Genomic DNA, 26,100 nt, shown 5'->3' on the forward strand with positions numbered 1-26,100 from the left:
TGAGTAATTCAATTAAATTGGATTTAATTAAATAGAAAAATGAACATAAGATATTCATTTAGGAATATGATCATTTTTATACGTCTACAATAACAATAGTACGTTTGATAACACAACGGAAGTCTAACACATGATTTCCTAAGGGTTACCAATGAAGATTAAATTCGCAGATTATAATAACACTATGGTTAATCCAATTAGGAAAATTAAATGCTTAAGATAAAACCTACACATACATCTAAATTTCATAATGAAAGAATCAAAGTATTCCAATGCATTTATTTATCCATAAACCATTTATACCAAAGATCAAAGCAACTGAATTAACATACATTTCACCGATATAATATTACAATATCTATAAATACATGGCTTCCAAAAATACCACGGAATCCAAAAGTTGCAATATCAAGGTTACATAGAAGTTTGATACAATGACCACAAGGTCTCAACTGAACAAAGATCACGAACATGAGCTAGTACATGAACCACGAACCAAGAAACACCAGTGAAGCCTTTCCTCGCCTGATGATACAATCTGAAACATCCGATGAGAAGTGACACTACCACCCGACCATGTGATCCCGAAATGGAACCACCCCACCGTGCTAGGAGATAGTAGAAGACCCTCAAGAAAGCAAAATAAGACAAGTACAAAAGAACTACATGACTCCACAAACATCCATGTGACTCAACTCACAAGCACTAGTGACTCTAAGGAGAGAGTGTCATCGCATGACTTATGGTGGTTACCCTGGTAGGCCTCCATAGGTCCCGACCCCCATCTTGGGTTATCCTCATAACCTCTCCCGAACCTCCGGCTCCATCTAAGCCTCATGCAGACCATACCAATCCTTTCGTGAAGACAAGGTGATAGGTTTGCCATTCCAGGCCTTCTCACCACATCCTGAGCCTATACAAGCACTCAACCATGTGCAAGGCACATTATCTTAATTAATATTTAATCTATCCACCCCCTAATCAATTATTAGGTTATCACTTCTTAACTGACTTTCGAGGGGTTATCCTGCCATCCACTTCGGGCGCAGCCCCCACTCGAAAGTCACTCTCTCATAGGACACTAATAGGAAAGGTCTCTCTACGAGAACTCTATGGCAAAACTGACAACCATATCTAATCCTGACAAACCACGGGTGAAGGATACACAATCACTAACCCAAGATTGACCATTTGGAAACATATCACACAATGGCTCATATCAACAGGGTTATACAACAACACCTGACCAAGGGGTATAACAACATATGACATAACAACAACTCAACCAGAATTGCAACAAATTTAAGCTTGACTGCAACACCATTTACACAAGATCCTAATACATGCAATCTTTTCTTTAAACAGCCAAAAGCATTAATTACTTGCAAATACGGATATTTCAGAAAAGCAGAAAATACACCTCATTGATGAAAGAAAAGCAAAATTGTCATTTAATCAACAAGGTTAAATTAAACACATAAAAATTAACCTCCTACTGTATTTCCTAGCATAAATATAGAATCTTAAATTATAAGCTTTTTTGGAAATAACCAAAATTTGAATTAATTATATATATACATCGTATATATATCATATACCTATAATCATATATATATATATATATATATATATTAATTAAAAATCGAATCATAAAACACTGGGCACAAAAAACGAATGTACCAAACTCTGTAATGCACAAAATTTAAACCAAGGAAGCGAATCATATTAACTCCCACTCCCTGCTACCGCATGGTAGCAAGTACTACCGTAGGTAGTACATGCTACCTTACGGTAGTAGGTGCTACCGCAGGGTAGCAGGTACTACCGTAGGTAAGGCATGTGCTACCGCCGGTAGTACTGCTACCGCCGGTAGTTGTACTACCGTCGGTAGTAACTACCAAATTTTTTATATGTTTTTTTTAAAATTCCATAGCATAAAAAATTTAAATTTTGATTTTCAATAAAATTTATTTCCCCAGAATTTATTTAATACAATTTTCCCCAACACAATTAAATAAAGCAATTTCCCCATAATTTTTAATAACCCAATAAATTTAATTAAAATTAAATTTATTTTTGTAGTAACTAAATAATTACACAGAGATGTATAAATATTGACAGAACAACCATAGCAAAATATCGAAACAACAACCAAACAAGAGGGAATATTTTCTCTGGTAAATTTCATTTCCTCCCAAAACTTGCAACTTTCATGCATAGTAAAAATCTTCGCAAAATTTGCCAGAATAATTTTTCCAAAATCCTCACAAAATTTAATCCACAAACACCCAGAAAATAACTTCTTTCCATAAACTAGAATTAATCTCAGGAATGGATTTTAGCCAAAATCATGAAATAACCAAAAAGGGGTTTTGGATTTGACAAATATTTTAACACACATCAATCAAAAAGAGAGAAGAGATAAAATATTTTCTTTAAAAAAAACAACCAGAAGAGGCCACCCAACCTGTATAGCTTTCCTGGAAGATTTATGGGCAAGAGCTAAATCCTATACCAGTTTTCCAAGCCAATCCCTCTTCCAGCAATCCTCTGATAATTTCTTCTTCAACAAAATATTGCTTCCAAAATAATTTTTCTCCCAAAATCTCTGCCTCCTTCTTGTGTACCAAAAAGAGAAAGATCTATTCTTTTTACCCTAAAATTTTAGGTTGCATATATTTTTCCCAAAAACCCTATTATTCAATTTTAGTAATAAAAGCAATTTTATTTTCTGTTCTAATTCCTAACAAAGGGATAAATTAACATGCAAGAAGCAAAAATCATTTTTTTCTTTTCTTTTCTCATGTAAATTAATTAATTTTCTAAACAAAGAAATTAAAGCAATACTTTAATTCTAATTTATTCTTTTATTCATTTATTTATTTAAATTTCTAGGAAACAATAAATGAAATTAATCTAATTTATTTTTCACTAAAATTTAAATAAGATATAATTCGAATACAATGCAACTTGCAATCTAATTTAATAATTTCTTTTAATTAGTTAAATTTATAATCTCAAGGCATAAAATAAGTAATTCAAAAATACCAATTATGAGATAACTCCATAAATTTAATTAATTAATTAAATCCACTAAACACACAAACTGAGCAAACCCCAAGCAAATACTCATAAAAAGATCAAATGACAAAATACGAAAGCCAAACAAACTGACAGGACGACCAACCGATGACACTCACAAGAGTGTAACTAGGTAAAATAGGGTCAACTACTACCTCCTCTACTTCCATCGGACAAATATAAGGCATGCTCAGACTTGTGAAGCCGGGTGGAGACGATACCCCATACCTACCTGGTACTTGTACCTGCAATATCCTGCATCATCGAACCACACATGCATATATACAATATAGAAAACACGACATGCACACTGATGAAGGAGAGTCACGACGTTCCCTGTCTCATCAGAATGAGTGAAGGAAAATCATCCCCTTGCATCCAATACACTCATAGACACACAACATATAATTTCACATTGCATAGATAAAATAAAGTGTCAGTACATAGCAATAATCCATAAAATGCCATAAATCACAAGTACTAAAATACTGCAAATAAATTATGCATCTCATATCTAGATAAAGCATGAAATAATGTCATATAAGTTTGAATAACACATCATAGTAATGTATCCATAGAAAGTAAACAATAATAAAATATGAGTCTAATGAGTTCAAATGAGGAGGGGTACTACATTCTCCCCCCCAAAACTAGGCTTACTCCTGGAAGCCTAAAACAAATAAGAATACAACTCTCTCATCTTCGCTGCATCCTCCCAAGTTGTTGAGGTCTCATCATTTGGGTCCCATAGGACCCTTACTTGGTTGATGGTGTGACCCTTGAGGATCAAATCCCAACGCTGAAGAATGAGCATGGGCTCCATGCAAAGTTGCCCGTCCTCGACCTGCAAAGAGTTCCAATCAAGAACATGTGTCACATCAGGATGATAAGGTCGAAGAATTGAAACATGAAAGACATTGTGGATGCGGGATAGACTCGGTGACAAGGCAAGACGATAGGCAACAAGTCCTATCCTCTCAAGGATCTCAAAAAGGCCAACAAATCGAAATGCCAACTTAGAACCCTTTCCATAATGGATCACTCTTCCGCAGACGCAGTCTCAAGAACACACGATCGCCAACAGAAAACTGACGATCTACCCTATGAGCATCTGCATACTTCTTCTTCCTATCCTGTGCAACTACCAAATGCTCATGAATCCGCTCAACTGGCTGCTCCATCTCTTGAAGAATATCCGGTCCTACAAGCACCCTATCCTCTAGCCGATCCCAACTCAAAGGAGTGCGGCAAGAACGACCATACAATGCCTGAAAGGGGGACATACCTATGGAGCTGTGACATCCATTATTATAAGAAAACTCCACTAGATAGATATAATCCTCCTAGCGCGACTATTGGTCCATAACATGCATGCAAAAAATGTCCTCTAAAATTTGATTCACTCGCTCTATTTGACCATCTGTCTTTGGGTGATAAGCTGAACTAAAGTTCAACTGAGACCCCAAAGCATGCTAAAGTGAGGTCCACAATGCTGAGGTAAAGATAGGATCTCTATCAGAGATTATCCGCCTCAGAATCCCATGCAATCTCACCACATCTTCCAAGAAGACTCGTGCCACCACTGCTACCATATAGGAAGCTCGTATATGAAAAAAATGAGCAACCTTTGTCATTCTATCGACAATGACCATGATGGCATCATGACAATGTGAAGAGATAGGCAACCCAACAATGAAATCCATGGAAATGATATCCCATTTCCAATCCGATACCAAATTAGGTTGTAAAAGCCCTGCCGAGTGTTGATGCTTTGCCTTCACTCGCTGACATTCTAAACATCTCGACACAAAATCAGCAATGTCACGTTTCATACCAACCCAATGATAAACCTGTTTAAGATTTGCATGCATCTTCTTGACACCTGGATGTGTTGAGTAAGGTGCACGATGGGCCTCAGTCATGATCAAAACATGAAGATCCTCTAAAGGAGGTACATAGATCAGTCCAAGGTGACAAAGAAGTCCATCTGCCTCAAGGTTATATCCAAAAAATCTACCCTCTAAAGGCTTTCTGGACTCTATCACGACTCTAACATCCTGATACCAAGTATCCTGAGGAAGAACTCCAAGAATCCTCCTTCTCAAGTCTACTCCAAGAGACAATGCTGAAACTTCATGCCACCTACGACTTAAAGCATCTACCACCACGTTCTCTTTCCCTTGAATACAACAAACCTCAAAATCATACTCGCAAAGGAATTCCATCCATCTCCGCTGTCGAGCATTCAAGTTAGGCTACATGAATATATACTGCAAACTACGGTGATCACTATGCAACTCAAACCGATGCCCTAACAGGAAATGCCGCCATCTAACCAAAGCATGAACTACAACTGCCAACTCTAAATTGTGAACTGGATAGTTCAACTCGTGGTTCTTGAGTTTGCGAGACTCATAAGCAACCACACGTCCATCCTGCATAAGCATTGCACCTATACCTTCCAAAGAGGCATATGTGCATACCATAAAATCTCTAGATGGATCAAGAACTGCCAAAATCAGAGCACTAACAAGGAGTTCTTTCAAGGTACGAAAAGATGCCTCACACTGCTCTGACCAAACAAACTTCTTCCCTTTCCTCTGAAGAGAAGTAATCAGGTGTCCTATCTGGGAAAAGCCCTCAACAAAGTGACAGTAATATCCGACCAAACCCATAAAGCTCCGAACTTCAGAAACGTTGGTTGGCGCTGGCCAATCAACAATGGCTTGGATCTTTGAAGGATCTACAGGTATACCTTCTCCCGAAACCACATGACCAAGATAGTTCACCTCAGACTGGAAGAAGTCACACTTTGCCAAATTGGCATAAAACTGATTCTCCCTCAAGCATTGCAATACCTGACGTAAGTGACCCTCATGCTCTTCCATAGATCTAAAATAAATCAGAATGTCATCCAAGAATACAACGACAAAACGATCAAGGTAGGTGAGAAAAACCCCATTCATGAGGCTCATGAAAACTGAAGGCGCATTTGTCAACCCAAATGGCACCACTGTGAACTCATAGTGACCATAACAAGTACGAAATGTTGTCTTATGAATGTCTGCATCCTGAATGCGCAACTGATGGTATCCAGATTTCAGGTCAATCTTAGAGAACAACTTGGCTCCCTTAACCTGATCAAAAAGATCATCTATATGAGGCAATGGATATCGATTCCGGATGGTCACCTTATTCAGCTGTCGGTAATCAATGCATAACCGAAGAGAACCATCTTTCTTCTTAACGAAGATAATAGGAGCACCCCAAGGAGAAACACTAGGACGAATGAATCCCTTGGCCAACATTTCCTCTATCTGCAATTTCAAATCACTCAACTCCTGAGTAGTCATCCGATATAGAGCTCTCGAAATAGGTTCATTACCAGGAACCAAGTCTATGTGAAAGTCTATGTCTCGCTTCGGAGGCATACCAAGAATATCCAATGGAAACACATCAGCATACTCTCGAAGAATAGGGTGACTATCAAGAGCGATTTCTCGACTCTCTAACTCATCCACATCCTCAAGAGTACCTGCAAAAAGATGACATTCTCTACGCATGCACCGCTTAAGTTGCATAGCAGAAATCATACGTAGGGATATCGGTCTCTGAACTCCAACAATCTCCACTTCCCTGCCAAGGTCATCTAAACACTCCACTGTCTTCTTGCGACAGTCCACATGAGCACTGTGAGATGAAAGCCAATCCATTCCCAACACAACTCCATAAGAACCCAAAGGAATGACTCGAAGGTCAACTGAGGTAACTATGGTTCGTAGGTCCAACTCACAACTGAGAATAAAGGCATCTACAGAGACACGGGCACCTCCTCTAGCTTTCCTAGCCATGACCTAGCACTACAAAAGAGAAAACGGTTCAAATCTATGGTAAGGATAAAACAAGGGAAATACAACATTAAGACCTAAGCAAAAAGGTCAAACTGAAAGGCTCACTACAAACCTAGAGTAGCCAGTGTTGAAACATGGGCTCTGATACCAAATGTAATGCCCCACTAGGAACCCTAAAGGAAAACAACACAACTAGGCAACTAAAGGGTGAAATTTTTTTTTTAAAAGACTAAGTGTATTAATTATAACAATAGCACATTTGATAACACAACTGAAGTCTATCACATGATTTCCTAAGGGTTACCAACAAAGATTAAATTCGCAGATTATATTAACACCATGGTTAATCCAATTAGGAAAATTAAATGCTTAAGATAAAACCTACACATACATCTAAATTCCATAATGAAATAATCAAAGTATTCGAATGCATTTATTTATCCATAAACCATTTATACCAAAGATCAAAGCAACTGAATTAACATACATTCCACCGATATAATATTATAATATCCATAAATACATGGCTTCCAAAAATACCACGGAATCCAAAAGTTGCAATATCAAGGTTACATAAAAGTTTGATACAATGACCATAAGGTCTCAACTGAACAAAGATCATGAACATGAGCTGGTACATGAACCACGAACCAAGAAACACCAACGAAGCCTTTCCTCGCCTAAAGATACAATCCAAAACATCCGATGGGAAGTGGCACTACCACCCGATCATGTGATCCCGAAATGGAACCACCCCATCGTGCTAGGAGATAGTAGAAGACCCTCAAGCAAGCAAAATAAGACAAGCATGAAAGAACTACATGACTTCGCAAACATCCATGTGACTCAACTCACAAACACTAGTGACTCTAAGGAGAGAGTGTCATCGCATGGCTTATGGTGGTTACCCTGGTAGGCCTCCATAGGTCTCGGCCCCCATCCTAGGTTATCCTAGTAACCTCTCCCGAACCTTCAGCTCCATCTAAGCCTCATGCGAACCATACCAATCCTTTCGTGAAGACAAGGTGATAGGTTTGCCATTCCAGGCCTTCTCATTACATCCTAAGCCTATACAAACACTCAACCATGTGCGAGGCACATTATCTTAATTAATATTTAATCTACCCACCCCCTAATCAATTATCAGGTTATCACTTCTTAACTGACTTTTGAGGGGTTATCCTGCCATCCACTTCGGGCACGACCCCCGCTCAAAAGCCACTCTCTCTCATAGGACACTAACAGGAAATGTCTCTCTACAAGAACTCTATGGCGAAACTGACAGTCATATCTAATCCTAACAAACCACAGGTGAAGGATACACAATCACTAACCCAGGATTGACCATTTGGAAATATAACACACAATGGCTCATATCAACAGGGTTATACAACAACACTTGACCAAGGGGTATAACAACATATGACATAATGACAACTCAACCAGAATTGCAATGAATTTAAGCTTGACTGCAACACCATTTACACAAGATCCTAATACAGGCAATCTTTTCTTTAAACAGCCAAAAGCATTAATTACTTGCCAATACGGATATTTCAAAAAAATAGAAAGTACACCTCATTGATGAAAGAAAAGCAGAATTGTCATTTAATCAACAAGGCTAAATTAAGCACATAAAAATTAACCTCCTACTATATTTCCTAGCATAAATATAGAATCTTAAATTATAAGCTTTTCTGGAAATAACCAAATTTTGAATTAATTATATATATATATATATATATAATAATATAATATAATTATATGAATATATATATATATACATCGTATATATATCATATACCTATAATCATATTACAATATATATGAATTAATTTGCACAGTATTAAAATAATACTTAAATGACATAATGCCCATTATTAAAAAAAACTTATATATTATATATAATAAATTAATTAAAAATCGAATCATAAAACACTGGGCATGGAAAATGAATGTACCAAACTGTGGAATGCACGAAATTTAAACCAGGGAAGCGAATCATATTAACTCCCACTCCCTGCTACCGCATAGTAGCAAGTACTACCGTAGGTAGTACATGCTACCTTACGGTAGCAAGTGCTACCACCGATAGCACTGCTACCATGCGGTAGCAGGTACTACCGTAGGTAGTAACCACTAAAATTTTTATATATTTTTTTTTTATTTTTTTATTTTTTTATTTTTTTTTAATTCCATAGCTTAAAAATTATAAATTTTGATTTTCAATAAAATTTATTTCCCCAAAATTTATTTAATACAATTTTCCCCAACATAATTAAATGAAGCAATTTCCCCATAATTTTTAATAACCCAATAAATTTAATTAAAATTAAATTTATTTCTATAGTAATTAAATAATTACACAGAGATGTACAAATATTGACAAGAACAACCATAGCAAAATATCGAAACAACAACCAAACAAGAGGGAATATTTTATCTGGTAAATCCCATTTTCTCCCAAAACTTGCAACTTTCATGTATAGTAAAAATCTTGACAAAATTTGCCAAAATAATTTTTCCAAAATCCTCACAAAATTTAATCCACAAACACCTAGAAAATAACTTCTTTCCATAAACTAGAATTAATCTCAAGAATGGATTTTAGCCAAAATCATGAAATAACCAGAAAGGGGTTTTGGATTTGACAAATATTTTAACACACATCAATTAGAAAGAGGGAAGAGATAAAATATTTTCTTTTAAAAAAACAACCAGAAGAGGCCACCCAACCTGTATAGCTTTCCTGGAAGATTTACGTGGAAGAGCTCAATCCTGTACCGGTTTTCCAAGCCAACCCCCATATTATGTAATATCTATTCATATGGCTAGTGGATTGATATTGTAGGTCACAAATCTCACCGTGGTTTTTCCTCTTTGAAGTTTTCCATGTATAAACTCTATGTGTTATGGTATTCATTTGTGTGCTTGGTTCATTGATTGCTTTACTTCTTTCAATTATATATGTACCGGTACACTGGTTGGTGAATGCATGTTATAATAAGGTTAAAATTCAACATTCCAACAAAACATTGATTCACCCCCCCTCTCAGTGTTCTTTGATTCCAACAAAGTACGGTGGTGAAAACCTAGTAAATAAGCACCATTCACAAAGGTTTTAGCTCAATTGTCTTTCAGACTTGTTGTGATCACATCCATTGAATCCACTCATACATCATATCTATCATGGCTTGTTATTGATCTGTAATCAGGGTTATTACCTCATGTGTCTCGCGTCATGCTTTCACACTAACACCTAACTGGGGGCAACTTTTTAATAAATGATGGGAGTGGATTCTAAATATTGGTGATTCATTGATTTACTTATTCGAAAAATGTCTTGAAATAATCCAAAAACATTCAAAAATACCAAAAACATTTGGAAAATGTCTTGAAATAATCCAAAAACATTCAAAAACGCATAAAACATTCAAAACAAGCAAAAAAACCCAAAACATTAGGAAACATCAAAATCAATAAAAAATATTGTAATAAACTTGTTCACTTTACATAAACACTCAGTCAGACGCAAAACAACATTTTGAGCTACATACAAGATGACCAACTATCAGACAAACAAAAACATCTGATCAATACATACACGAAGTTGTCTTAAACAAGGATGTATCCTTCCTTGAAAACGAGACATGGTGAAATACCTCTTTGACAAAAAGATATTGTTTAGATGATAGGCAATTGGTCATATTATTGCTTTATATATAAGGTTCCTATGCAACTCCAATATATCCACAAGTGATTAGAGTGGTCGGGATGGTTCCTGATATCTTTTCTTTGTTTTTTGTCTGTGGATTTGTTCCAATGAAGTTTTTGGGAACACACTAATGGTGTCCACATGGGAAGTTCACTAAGCTACAAGATCCTGTGCAAAAATACAGTCATGGATCACTATGGCTTATTGACTACGATGTATACCTCAACCATACGTATATTGACCAGAATGGATGGGAACCTTTGTTGGTGTTGGAAATAAGTCACACCCGGACCATGGATAGACATAAAACACAAAATCACCGAAATCTCATCCACGCAAGACCTACGAAATCCACTTTCCAAGAGTAAATAGCAGGATACAAGCTTTCAAAAGGCTCTCATTTCGCTGAGGGTTTATAGAAAGGGCGAAGTTGTGAAGTTTTAAATTTACAAAAGGTATTAAATCGCCAAAGTTCGGTGACTAAAGGAGATCGCAATTTTGATGTTTGCAATCACCCCCAGAGCCTCAAAATTTGTCATAGACTTGAAAAACTACCCAAAACTCCCGATTTTTGCCACAAGAGGGTAAAATCGCAAAAATTCATAAGTTTGCAAAAGAGCTAAAATCGCCGAAGTTTTCAAAGGGCTCCCAAATCGCGATTTTTATAAGGTTTTCAAAAGCCTCCTGAACTCTGAAATTGTTAAAGTTTTGAAATTTTCAAAAGTGCCCAAAACCCCGAAATTCAGCATCCATAGGCAAAAGTCGCGATGTTAAAGTTAGCAAACCACCTTATAATCCTGAAGTTGGCAACTGTGCGAAATATAAAGTTTTAAAAACCTTGCAATCGCCTCCCAAAACGCCGAAGTTCGCGAACTAAGGCCTAAATTGCAAGAAGTTAAAGTTTGCAAATGGTATGAAAACCCTGAAGTTTGATAAAGCTCTAGAAATTGCGAAAAGGTTAAAAATTTGCAAAAGTGTAAGAATCGTCGAAGTTCACCCATGAAGGAGGTCGAAAATGATAAAGTTAAAACTTTGCAAAGATGGCGATATCGCCGAACTTCGGTGGCATAAATTTGAAAATCACGAAATGTCCAAGCCCTAAAATACCATCTAAAACGTCGAAGTTTGCATGAAGAAGGTAAATCGCGAAGTAATAAGAGTTCACACATGGTTTGAAAAACCATCTATTTCGCCAAAATTTGACACTAGTGGAAATCGCAAAATATAAAGTTTGAAAAAGGGTTGAAAGCGTCGAAATTCAACTGGAGGTAAAACTACGAAGTATATAAACCTTGCAATCGCCCCCAAAGGCCCGAAGTTTGCATAAAGACGTTCAACTTAAAACAAAGTTCACTCATATCGCTTCAAGGCCAAGATGATAAACTTGCAAAAGCTTCCAAAGGGCCCGAAAGGCTAAGTTGGGCATTGGCACTTAAATAAAACAAAATCTCTCAAAGGTTTGATTCACCTAAATTTCGTTCAAGAGAGCAAATTAAAGAGCTGCATTTCAAGATACATCTCACAAAGAGCTTCTCAAGCCAAACGTTTAGAAATTTAATGTTTGATTAATTAAATTAATTAATTTTTCAAATTGATTTATTAAAGCGAAGTTGATGGTTCGCAAGATGCCATCGCAAAGAACCAGGCAAAGGCCTAAAAATGCAAATCGAAGAAGGATCACAACCAAGGCCAGGTGCTGGAAGCTAGAGGAGAAAAGATGCAGCGCAAGATCAAAGCGATGAAGCATTGGGAAGCGTGCCACCCCCGCTGAACAAAGATGAAGTCCACCACCGAGATGAAAGACCAAAGAACACTCCGAATGCAGCAAGTCTATGCATTCTCAGGAAAAGTGCACAACTGGATTTAATTCCGAGAATTCGGTTTTAAACTGAAACTGTTTTATTGTAAAACTGCCTATGGGTCTCGTGCAAGATATTTTTGTGGACAGTTATGTCCAACTACCAAATTGACTGAATTGAAGCCAAATAGTGGCAGGTAGTTGAGATTGTGGTTGAATGGATGACTGAGAATTCAATGGGCATGGGTTAAGGCTTCTAGTTTCTGGGAGGCAGATCAAGACCCTTGGATGCAATCCATCCTAGCCACTGATTCATTTTGTAAAATATATAAAAGGCAAAGGCCTTTCTTTTGTAAAAAGTTAGAGATTTTTGTTAGATAGTCAAACAGTTAGAGAGGATTTTGTAGTTAGATTTTAGAAGGTAGAATAGGTTAGATCTTAGCAGTAGCATAGAGATGTTGCAGAAATTGTTGTAATAGGCAGCTGAAATCAATATATAAACATTGATTTGGTGTTTATTGTCTTGTTTTCATCCTGTTTGCATGGTTTCTTTCAGCTGGTTAAATTTTAGAGTGCAGGGATTTTAATGGTGAAGTGTGGAGGGGTATTTGATGCATTTTTGGTTCATACCATTGGGGGTCTGCTGATTGTAGGTCACTGTGCATGGTTAGTCTGAACCCAAACTGTGCTTAGTTCAACTGTAGGTATTCGTCTTAGGCTACGCCAAAATTGGGTGCCTAAAACGAGTGTCTCCGATTTGAAAATCCTTCATCCCTTGGAGCTTGCACCGTTTTTGTCTAGTTGTGAGGGATTCTCTGACGAAACAAGAACTGGTTTATCGAAATCTGTCTACCCACTACATCAGTTGTTATCATCCTTGTCCTTAGGCTTCCTAAACCCTTCCCTTTTGATTTTATTTCGTAGTCTGAGAATCGCAGCAGACTAGCTTGTTGCAAATCGTAAGTCCCCTTGTGCTCCCAGCAAATCACATCGACCATTGAGCTATCCTACAGTCAAGACCTAACAACCAAAACCTTGAGGTCATCCCCATTGATCAAATTAAAACAACATTAGGGATTTCCTTATCTCAAGAGAGGATAGGATACTCGATGAGTACATTCTATTCTGCGTTGGCCGGATGAAGTTGCAAGTTCAGCGATTTTAGACATGTCAACACACTCCAGCAATGTTGGAAGGTCCTAGGTTGTCATGTCCCTTCCTTGATCATTATGTATAACCTAAATGAAGTAATTATTATTAATTAATATAATTATTATCAACAAATGATTATTTGGAATCATTAAATATTTATTTATTTATTAAATAGTATTATTTAATTAATATTCTTGAAATATTTTATAAATTATATTATATTTGAAAATAGTATAAATAAATATTACATATTAATAACACTCATCCTGATCAATAAATAAAGTAAGAAAATACTAAGTAGACTGCTTGTGTCAGATATTGCCCCCTCAACAAGAGATAGTGATATTAGAGAGAGTGGTATCATAAGATAGCAATATTAATATAAAAAGAGCTTATCCTAAAAACATCAACTAAAGCATGACATATGAAAGTAACATAAAGTAGGAGAATAAAGAAAGCACTATATATTTTGCAAATAATATGCAGCATGAAGTCAATAAGAAAAGAATCGCTTAAATAGAAGACTTGTTAAAGATACAGTGATATCATAAAGAACGATAAACAACATTGGAATATTGACAAGTCAGCAATGTAATCCAAACTAATCAGATTGACTTAGTCAAAGAGACAAACAAAGAATTGATATCCAACCAATATATAATTAAGAGGTGCGTTTAAGAGATGTAATTTGATGAAGGAAAATATTCTCCAAAGGATGCAATATTAAGAATTATTAATAAATCATTGACAAAGGATGTGTCTACTCCCAATAAGATGCAACCCTTCGATACCCAAAGGTATTTAGTGTGGGTTGAAATCATTTCCAAGATGGGGGGGGAGGATACGTAATACTAATGCACCAGAAATCAGTGAATAAAGAATGAAGTGTAGACTAAGTAAAGAACTTGTTTCAGATTTATATAAAGAATTTATGACGGAATTGTGAGAAGTCAGTGATTTGGTTTACGATAGATTTAAGAGGAGAAATAATGGATAAGGAAATAAGACAAGGCCTCTGTTATTATATTGTTTGGGAATCACATTGGGGTGTGGTATCAGATTAGAATAGAATTGTTATTGAGTTACAGGCAATGACATTTGTTTCGAGCTGGTATGCATAGGGATGTGCTTAATATGTATGCTTAATATTTGAAGCCCGATAACATTCCTATGTAGAATTTAATAGTAATATAAATCTAGATAATAATTATTATTATTATAATGTTTTATAAGTTCTGCATCTGCAGTAATATAATGATAATATCTTAGAATAAATAATGTATATAAATATATATAAAGCTCTCTGTATATTAATAATAAATATTAGTATATAAATCACATAGAATGTTTAAGATTATATCAGGAAGAAGCCTATGTTCTTTATTATCACTGATTGGATTCATGTTAAAGATAGTTTTGTCTCCTAATCAATTTAGTTTAAGCCAAAGTTTGTCGAGATGGATTAATTATGGTTAAAACAAGCCTAAACTTAGTAGGGGATATTACAAGTGATACGACAGGAAGGGAGACGGGAGGATAGCAAGCGGACTACAGTCTAGGAGCTTCAACAGTAGACTGCAGACTGCAACAGGTAAGTGATGTCTGCGGTTCACAGAGGAACACGTCCACACACATATATTAATGAATATTTTAATACATGTTAATGAATAGTTCTAGATATATGTTAATGAATATTTGTGAATATACGTTAATGAATAGTCATGAATATATGTTAATTTTTATATGTTAATGAATTTTCTTGAGAACATGTTAATAAATATTTTCTGAATATATGTTACCGAATACATGTTAATATAGGAATATGTAAATGTAGATTATGGAATGAAAATGATAATGAATTGTAGAATGTAATATGAATGATGTGGCTATATGATGGAGGCTATTGGGAAGAAATTCCCTTAGTCTAATGCAGGGGTTATGATAATCCCTAGTAGGAAGTATATACTGAGTATCTATATGCATATATGTTATGGCTTGGTTGACAAAGTTCATCCAAGAAGAGACGGATCTAGCCGGTCCTCTCTGGTAGACTTGGATGATGAGATGCATCATCCAAGGCAAGGAATTGATCATATATGATGGTCTCCTTGGTATGGCTTGGGTGTAAGAAATTACATCCAAAACAAGAATCGAATTAACCTTCGATTTCCTGGTATGGCTTGGGTGTAAGAAATTACATCCAAGACAGGAATCGAATTAACCTTCGATTTCCTGGTATGGCTTGGAACCAAGATGGGTTCCAAGAAGGTGAGCTTCACAGCCGCCTAAGGACATGTCCCAGTACTGCACTCATATCCTTTTTATTAAATAAGAATTGAGATTAGTGTTAATTAAGTAATTGAAGTTTAATTGCAAATTAGATTATATATATATATATATATATATATATATATATATATATATATATATATATATATTTGTTGTATTCTAACAATCTGTTTTGCAGGGCAATGATCTCTAACTAGTAGGGACACTACATAGGTTCAAGTCCTAGCTGGTCCATGTCTCAATATGGTATCAGAGCCAAGTCTAGGCTAGGAGCCCCAAGCACGCGAGAGGTGTGGCTTAAGAGGGGGTGTTGGTGTTAGAAATAAAGCCACACCCAGACCGATGATGGACTGGTCCAAGAGGGGCCGGTAGCTCAGTGGTAGAGCACTCCAGCAACGTATGGAAGGTCCTAGGTTCGAGTCCTAGCTAGTCCATGTCTCAACATGGTATCAGAGCTAGGTCCAGGCTAGGAGCCCCAAGCACACGAGAGGTGTGGCTTAAGGGGGGGTGTTGGTGTTGGAAATAAGCCACACCCGGACCGACAATGGACTGGTCCAAGAGGGGCCAGTAGCTCAGTGGTAGAGCACTCTAGCAGCGTTGGAAGGTCCTAAGTTCGACTCCTAGCTAGTCCATGTCTCAACATGGTATTAGAGCCAAGTCCAGGCTAGGAGCCCCAAGCACACGGAGGTGTGGCTTAAGGGGGGTGTTGCTGTTGGAAATAAGCCACACCCGGACTGACGATGGACTGGTCCAAGAGGGGCCAGTAGCTCAATGGTAGAGCACTCCAACAGCGTTGGAAGGTCCTAGGTTCGAGTCCTAGTTGGTCCATGTCTAGTATCAGAGCCAGGTACAGGCTAGGAGCCCCAAGCACACGAGAGGTGTGGCTTAAGTGGGGGTGTTGGTGTTAGAAATAAAGCCACACCCAGATCGACGATGGACTGGTCCAAGAGGGGCTAGTAGCTCAGTGGTAGAGCACTCCAATAGCATATGGAAGGTCCTAGGTTCAAGTCCTAGTTGGTCCATGTCTCAACACATTTTACTAAGTGGATGAAGGAGTATGTGCTCCAATTCCTCATAGTTGCAAATGAACTAGCAACCTATTTGAAAAAAATTAGAATTAAGAGTTAAAAAATTTAAGAATTTAAATTATAAATTTTTCACAAGAGGTTGTAGGTGTGTGAATGGTTGGCCATGGAAATACCACCAGCTACAAACATAGATCATATACTTCTCCCAATGAGCATCAAGACCACAATTGCTCAACCACGCAAAAACCATGAGCTCAACCCTCATTGCATCCCATATGTCACAATTAATGAAGAGTCTACAAAGTGTCACCGTGTACCCTCGACTGACTTAAAAATCCCTACATGGGGCAACCCCTGTTGCCACAAAAAAGAGCTCAGCACTATAATATTTGGAACTTGATACAAAAAAAAAAAGATGTAGCAGAGTGGTCATATTGTTCCATCACTCTTCAATTATTTTGTGTAGTTGTTGAAGAATTTTTCTTCAGGATCTTGCTTTTTTGCATTTACAACAACCATCTTCTCAATCATTGATTCAATGCCATCATATCTCACCCAAACAAGGCCTATCCATGTCTGTATAAGGGATCATGCAACAAGATACTCAGCACAATCACACCAAATGTTATTTAGGATCATTTTCTTAACCTTTGTTGCCCTTGTAGTGCTAGATTGCCTCCATATGGACCAATTTGGGCTAATGACCATGTTAGAAAGTGCCTCATAATTGTGTTGGAGGCAAAATAGGTCTCAACAACCTATTTGAAAATCAAAATAAAATTAAAAAAATTACAAAAATTAAAATTTAAAAAATTTAAAAAATGAAACATATGTATTATTTAACTTACCTTCAACAACTCAATTCTAAGGATGTTCTAAATATGCCTTGTGACATATGGTGGTTGGTGATGAGCATTTGGATCACTTTGGCTTCACCATTCACTTGTTTGATCCAATCAATTTTGGTGCCAATTTTTTGTAGCATAAGATTGAGGGAGTGGACAACACAAGGTGTCCAAAAAATGTGTGAATAATGCTCCTCAACCAATAACCCAATTTCTGGCATTGTTTATTATAACTTGCACATCATTTCGAGGGCCCACTTCCACAATGGCTTGACAAAGAATGTTAGCAATAAATGCACAATCCTTCACCTCCCCTTCACAATCAACTGTTCTCAAAAACATTGCCCCTTTAGGGGACACTACAATAACATTAATTGATGGCCGACTTTTTGCATCATTCCATCCAATAGAAATAATGGACACCCTTGTTTTGAGCCATTATTTCCTTATGGACTTCAAGGAGTCCTCTACAAATTTCACCTCTTTTTTGAATAAGGTGCTACGCACCTTTTCAAAACCCATGCCCTTGTACCTTTTTGTTGGAGTAATTAGGACATTTATCTAATTATTTATTAATTAGGACCTTTATTACTTTTTCATTTAAGCTAAACTTAGTGTTTTTTGTTATCTAGAGTTCATTTTTCTAGCATTAGTTCTAGATGTTGTTGAGCTTAATTTCGCTCCTACTTTGCATTGCTTTAGTTCTCCCAATTTTAGCATTAGGGTTTTTCACCTAGGGTTTCATTCATTCTTTATAAGGATTCATTCATTCATTGTAATTGTATCTCCAATATTATCTCCAATCAATTGTGCAATAATACAGAAATCTTTGGTTGTTATAGAGCATACAATCCTTGCTTGATCTCTTTTGAGTCAGATAGTTGGACAATTGAGCATTCTTCCATGGCACACATCTTGAGACTATTCCTTCCACCTCCTTTCATGGAGTTGTTTAAGCCTTGGCCACTTGATTTGTTTCTTCCTAAGGGAAGGAACGCGGTTTTCTACTCTTGGATCTCCATCAACATTCATCCTCGGGCCTTCACCTTCAGCATTGGACCTTCTCTCTTATGGGGAGATACATAGTCTCTCCATTTCTCTCTGACAGGGGAATCTTGATTGTACTTATGTGACTGATTCAGTACTTGGGGGGGACATCTTGAGTCCTTCATTCTTGTCACATGTACTTTCTTTTTCATTTTTTTTCTCTCTTTTGGAAAGGAGTTTTCTCCCACTAGGTATTTCTCCTTTTCTCCATTTGTGAGAGTTGCATTGGTTTGAGATGCATTGCATTGCATTGGTTTGTACATGAGTGTTTGATCAGGCCTAGTTGTTGAGACTCATTCGTGTATGCATTTTGCTTTTATCATTAGCTTTTTAGCTTATCCCTAAGTTAATCTTCGAGGGGGGTGTTCGAGTAATTAGGACATTTATCTAATTATTTATTAATTAGGACCTTTATTACTTTTTCACTTAAGCTAAACTTAAATGCTTTTTGTTATCTAGAGTTTGTTTCTTTAGCATTAGTTCTAGCTGTAGTTGAGCTTAATTTAGCTCCTACTTTGCATTGCTTTAGTTCTCCTAATTTTAGTATGAGGGTTTTGCACCTGAGGTTTCATTTATCCTTTATATGGATTCATTCATTGATTGCAATTGTATCTCCAATAAATTGTGCAATAAAAAAAATTATTTAGTTGTTACAGAGCATACAATCCTCGCTTGATCTCTTTTGTGTGAGAGGTGTTTTGCTTGCAAATGATTCTTGGCTCTAATGGTTATATCATCAACTTCTACACTTTTGCATCCTCATTAATTGCATTCATCATTTGTTGTAAATATGGTGAACAAATAACATTGAAGGCCAATCCATTTGTATAAACATATCTCACTATGTATTGATCAACAATCTCTCGCGACTCATTGCGAAATGACATTTCCAACAATCTCAATAACCTCTTATGTATAGAGGCCCCATGTTCTTCAAGTGAGGACAAAAATGGATGGCTCTCTATAGGTTGAAAATGAGAAGGCATCACATGGGGCTTCATCCCTTGAGATCCTTTCTTTATGTCATGTCCCCTCTTTAGCTCTGTCTAGCAGAGACATGTGAGTTAGCCTATTATGGAGTCTTGTAGGCTGGCAATGGTGGATAGAGACTCAGTCAGGATATTCAGTGTTTGGATTTGGTGTTTCTGGCAGTAGTAGACCAGTTTGGAGCAGTTCCTTGATTTTAGGAGGCAGTTCCTACATTTTAGGAGGTTGTTCCTACTTTTAGGAGGTTATGACAGCATCCAAGGTTGGGGTTCCAAGAGACCATTCCTTGGTTTCAGTTTCAGGAGATTTGGGTGTGTTTCCTAGTTTCTAGGAGCATCCCTAGATTTTAGGGATGAGACTGCCAATTGATCCATGATTTCCGACATCAGTCACAGACAGGTGACACGTTCAGTTTCAGGCTTTTGGTGTGTTTTGAGCTTTCTGTAGCTATTTGGGTTATATTTTTAATATATTTAAATATTTCCTAAGTTAGCATTTTAATATTTTAAATAAGGTATCTCTATAGCCATTTCGGAGTAATAAGGGGTTTTTGGCTTCATCTGGACTCGTATACCCATGTGTTATAGCTCGTTGGAAAGGTCTTGAACTTTTCTAAATGATTTTCACTTGCTAGGGTCTTTTTGGCGCTTGGAGTTATTTTATATTGAAAAAGTGGTGTTTTTTCTATACTTGGGCGCCCAATATTGGGAAATATGACTTTATATTAAAGCGCACTTGTCATATATCTTTAGGGTTCGATTTGGAAGGAAAGAGATATAAGGAGAAGAAACCTAATTTCTCATTATCTTTTACATATTGAAAACTTGTTTGGTGCGATATTGCTCTGGTAGAGCAATTCTTCAATCTGGGACGCAAACCCCATGATTGGTACTAGCTCGGACGTAGCCCTCAACTATTGATTGGCAGTGGATTCTTTTAGCATTGGCATTATTGGTTAGAGTGTATGCGCTATTCCTTGTGGAGATTCAGATTGCTTAGTGAGGGTTTCAGCAAGGTGGTTGAATTTCCCAGCTGGGGCGTGATTGTTTCAGCTTGATGCCACCATTACAGCAAGTACACTTTACGCTGGAAGTGGTGAAGACTTTCATTTAGCCATAGCTGGTGTTCTTGGTTTGTGTTAATCATCTACCATTCAGTTGGCGCCATTATTGGATGTAAGCACATCCCCAATGCGTAGGGAATAATCTGGATATTATAAATCAAAAATCTACCTGGTACGATTTGTATCAATTCTGATTTAATTGAATGTTCTTACTTGTTTCAGCTTCCTTCCTTATTTGTTGTTCTTTATTCATTACTTTCTTATATATTCAAAAAAATACAAAAAGAAACCAAACATTCTGCAACTTCTCTCTATTTTGTAAGACCATCAGCAAAATCACAAGAAAATATAGTTTATTATTTTAAAAATTACAGCAGATCAGCAAGGGGATCCATCAGGGATCTTTCAGTGGTATCAAAGCTATTTGCATGTCAGCCTATGGGGTTAAGTTTTCTTTTTTCTATGCATCCGAGAAGAAGTGACATATACAGATATTATACCCGCAGAAGAGCTCAATACGAGCGTGAGAGTGGAAGAGAACTGGAACCTATTATGGTAGATGAACAGGTGGGCACCAGAGTAAATCAGGTTGAGGAAGACAGACAAGAGAGAGAGTTGATGAGGACCCTCATCACTACCCAGCCTAGGATTGTTCAGACCTTACACAGAATACAGGTTACCCTGGAGTGGTTGAAAGCGGATAGACACAGAGGCAGACGGAGTAGATCAGTGTCTGTGGCTGGAAGCCAGCATAGTCATGGATCTCATACATCAGCTGGGAGCTCTCATCATTCCCCTAGGCGTGAGAGACATCATACACCAGTTAGGGATAGACCATTACTTCCTCGGTTTATACCAGGTGAGCAGTCGGTACGGGTAGAGCCACCAGAGGTGGAATTTCAGGATTCAGTCAGGGCGGCTACAAATGAGTGGAGAGCCCTACCCCCAGAGGTTAGGGATGTTTTTCCTTTTCCTCAATATTGTGCACAACGTAGAGATACCTCCAGGTTCAGAGGAGATCGGGGCTATAGGCCTCAGCAGCAAAACTATGACCTCAGTAGAGCTACTAGGAAGATCACATTGGCTACATTTGATGGGACTAGTGGTACGAGTGCACGAGCGTGGGTGCACAAGCTGGATATATATCTATCACTGAGACCCATGCCTGAGCGTGATGCTATTCAGTTTGTTGTCTTGCATTTAGATGGGATTGCCTATGACTAGTGGCACCATGGATTGGTCACCCAAGACCACGCCATGATCCACTCCTATGCAAAGTTCACTGAGCGCCTCATTTCTCGATTTGACCGTAAGGACACAGAGCTCTATTATAGGGAGTTGGCACATTTGAGACAAACTGGGCATGCAAAAGCTTATGTCAATGAGTTCCAGCGTATTGCAGTTATGGTGCCTGACATGCCCCAGAGGTGCAGTGTTATGTTATTCATTGAGGGACTACAAGACAGGCTTAAGGGAATGGTATGCGCCTTCAATCCAGCCACCCTTAAGGACACCATAGATGTGACATTGAGGTTGGATACCACTCCTACTTCTTATCAGACAGATAAGAAACCTTTCAGAGACTCATGGCCTCCACAGAAGGCCAACACCTCACAGTTTAGAGATGGACAGTCAACTAGACCTCCTAGGATGGACCAGGAGACATGGAATGAATTGAGGAGGAAGAAACTATGTTTTTCCTGCAAAGAGCCTTGGGAACCCAGATATCGTTGCATGGGTAAGGGCAAGGTTCACTTGATTGAGGTAACATCCGAGTTTGGGGATGAGGAGATACCAGGCACTGATACTGAGGACAGGCCAGAGGAGACTATGCAGGAACAACCACAGTTGGAGATAGACATTCCTGAACCCTTGGCGGCAGCGAAAGTGACTATGGCTACCCTTTCCAATTATCCCAGATTTCATGCCTTTCGATTGAAAGGTACATTACAAGGGCAGCAAGTCATGAGCTTGGTAGATACAGGGGCCACTCACAACTTCATTGATCAGAAGTTGGTTGAGCGCCGTGGGTTAAAGTCTAAGGTATTTGATGGTTTTGGAGTGAAGGTTGCGGATGGTGCAGTTTTGGGTTGTACTAGGAGGATTCCACAGCTTAGCATTCAGATGGGGGATTATACCTTGACAGATGACTTTTATATTCTACCTCTAGAGGACTATGATGTGGTTTTGGGCATGCAGTGCTTACGGGTATTGGGAGGTATATTATTGATCACCACCGCATGCAGTTAGAGTTCCTGTTTGGCGGGAAGAAGATAATTTTGAGGGCAGCTTCAGATGGTGGACCTAAAGAGGTGTCTTCTCGCGGGATGGAGACTATTATTAGACATGATGATGTGATTTGGGCTACATGTTGTTTGGTGAAGTCCAAACACCTACACCTCACGATGGCAGGGCGTTTCATGTTGATATTCAGTAGGTGATGGACCGACATGGCAGTCTTTGGTGACATACCTCCTGGTGTACCTCCAGATAGAGGGTTTGAGCATGGGATAGAGATGGAGGATGGAGCTAAGCCAGTGATTACCACTCCGTATCGTCATCCTAGAGCATACAAGGATGAGATTGAGAAGACTATTCATGAGTTGTTGGACATGGGCTTCATTCGCCCTAGCTCTAGTTTCTTTGCTTCTTCCGTGGTGCTTGTTACGAAGAAGGATGGGACTCTGCAGATGTGTATTGATTACCGGGCGTTGAACAAGAAGACAATAAAGAACAGATATCCTATTCCATGCATTGATGAGTTGTTGGATGAGCTTCATAGATCTATCTACTTCTCTAAGATTGATCTTCGTTCAGGCTATCATCAAATTCATGTACGAGCAGAGGATGTACACAAGACTGCTTTCCGCTATCACTATGGGCACTATGAGTTTCTGGTGATGCCTTTTGGCCTTACCAATGCGCCAGCCACTTTCCAGTCCTGTATGAACCATATCTTCAACAAGTAGTTAAGGAAGTTGGTTCTAGTGTTCTTTGACGATATCCTGATTTACAGTTGTACTTGGGAGGACCATCTCAAACATGTTGAGGAGGTACTTAGCATCATGGAGAGTCAGTCTCTATTTGCCAAGTTGTCCAAATGTGAGTTTGGACTTAGAGAGGTCTTATATCTGGGTCATGTGATCAGTGCTGATGGGGTGAAGGTGCATGAGGAGAAAATTCAGGCAATTCGTGATTGGCCCTACCCTCGGAACATTACTGAGTTACGTGGATCCCTCGGTCTATGTGCTTACTACAGGAGATTTGTGAGGGGCTTCTCTCAATTGGCAGCACCCCTGACAGACCTCACAAAGAGAGGAGCTTTCAGATGGACAGAACAGGCACAAGGGGTCTTTGACAAACTCAAGGAGGTTATGAGCACTTGTCCAGTTTTGGCACTCCCTAACTTCTCACAGCCATTTGTACTTGAGTGTGATGCTTTAGGTGTGGGCATTGGAGCGGTGTTGATGCAAAACAGACATCTCATTGCTTACGAGAGTAGGAAGTTGCGTGATAATGAGAGGTTGTATTCTACATATGATAAGGAAATGTTGGCTATTATGCATGCATTAGCCAAGTTAAGACAGTATCTTGTTGGCAGCAAATTCGTGGTAAGAACAGACCACAACAGTTTGAAGTATTTCCTTGGTCAGATAGAGCTCAATGATCGTCAACAAAAATGGGTAAGCAAGATCCAGGCCTATGATTTTGACATCGAATTCATTAAGGGAAAGAATAATATTGTTGCTGATGCACTTTCTAGGAAACCATCACTTGCTGCCCTATGCTCATTGAGTGAGATTTCAGCAGATTGGAAGGCTCGACTATTAGTTGAGTACTCCAAAAATCAGCATGCTTGTGAGATCATGGATGGATTGGTATTGGATGATAGGTACAGTGTGGTGGATGATGTCATTTACTACAAAGGCAAGGTATATCTTGTTCCGGGTTCTCAGTTGAAGGAACAGATTCTGCATGCTTACCATGATACTCCTATCGTAGGACACCCAGGGTATGGTAAGACTTACAGGGCAGTTCGGGAGAGATTCTCTTGGAAGGGTCTCAAAGATGATGTTCTATGTCATGTCCGTGAGTGTATGACGTGCCAGCGGAATAAGTCTGAGCATACTTTTCCTGCTGGTTTGTTGCAGCCCTTACCTATACCGGAACACAAGTGGACAGGGATCTCTATGGATTTCATTACAGGTCTTCCTCAGGTTCAGAGGAAAGATTGTATCTACGTCGTAGTGGACAGGTTAACTAAATATGCCCACTTCTTTCCTATTGCAGTTGATTTCACAGTATCTCAGGTAGTTGAGCTATTTTTCAGAGAGGTGTTTAGACTCCATGCCCTCCCCAAGACCATAGTGAGTGACAGGGATAGCAGGTTCATGAGTTCTTTCTGGCAAGAACTTTTCAGGCTCGCAGGTATAGAATTGACACCTAGTACAAGCTACCACCCACAGACAGATGGGCTAACCGAGATTGTTAATAAGTGGGTTGAGGGGTATTTGCGCAGCTATGTGGCAGGACAATAGAAGGCATGGGTGCATTGGTTGTATTTGGGCAAGTATTGTTATAATACTGCACACCATATGTCTATTGCTATGACTCCTTTCAGAGCCCTCTATGGTTACGATGCATTATCTTTTGTTGATCTAGCTGTAGGTGACAGCAAGGCTCCTTTAGCACAGGATTGGTTATAGGAGAACCAGGATAACATGAGATCTCTTAGAGAGAATTTGCAGCAGGCACAGAATCAGCAGAAGGTCTACGCTGATCAGCACAAGACTGAGAGGGTATTTGAGGTGGATGATATGGTTTTCCTACGTCTGCAGCCTTACCGGCAGAGCACCCTTAAAAGGGGTGGAGCTGAGAAGCTCAAGCCTCGTTTTTACGGGCCATACACGATTCTCAGGCGTGTTGGAGAGGTTGCCTATGAGATTGAGTTATCACCTGGCAGTCGGATTCATAAGGTGTTCCATGTGTCCTGTCTAAAAAAGGCATTGGGGCAACATATTGTAGCATCTCCTGATCTACCTCCCTTGGATGAGGAAGGTACGCTGACATTGGTTCCTAAGGAGATCTTGGAAGAGAGGGAACGTCGACTGAGGAGCAAGGTGATTCTGGAGTACTTGGTTCGCTGGAGGGGTCTCCCCATAGAGAACGCCACTTGGGAGGGAAAGGCTATTTTGCAGCATCCAACTTTGCAGTTGCTTGTGGGCAAGCATCTCCGAGAGGGGA

General features: G+C 38.5%; 1 protein-coding gene across 1 annotated transcript in view; it reads right to left on the reverse strand.

Moving 5' to 3' along the window:
- Positions 1-3,570: 3,570 nt before the first annotated feature.
- Positions 3,571-26,100, reverse strand: part of LOC131873659 (uncharacterized) — a 36,988-nt gene continuing 14,458 nt past the window's right edge. Inside the window, exon 3 of the mRNA XM_059216715.1 lies at positions 3,571-3,925. Coding sequence (XP_059072698.1) covers positions 3,752-3,925 — 174 coding nt within the window. The 3' untranslated portion in view covers positions 3,571-3,751. The remainder of the gene's footprint in view (positions 3,926-26,100) is intronic.

This window comes from Cryptomeria japonica, chromosome 2 (genome assembly GCF_030272615.1).
Source record: "Cryptomeria japonica chromosome 2, Sugi_1.0, whole genome shotgun sequence".
Classification (NCBI taxonomy): Eukaryota; Viridiplantae; Streptophyta; class Pinopsida; order Cupressales; family Cupressaceae; genus Cryptomeria; species Cryptomeria japonica.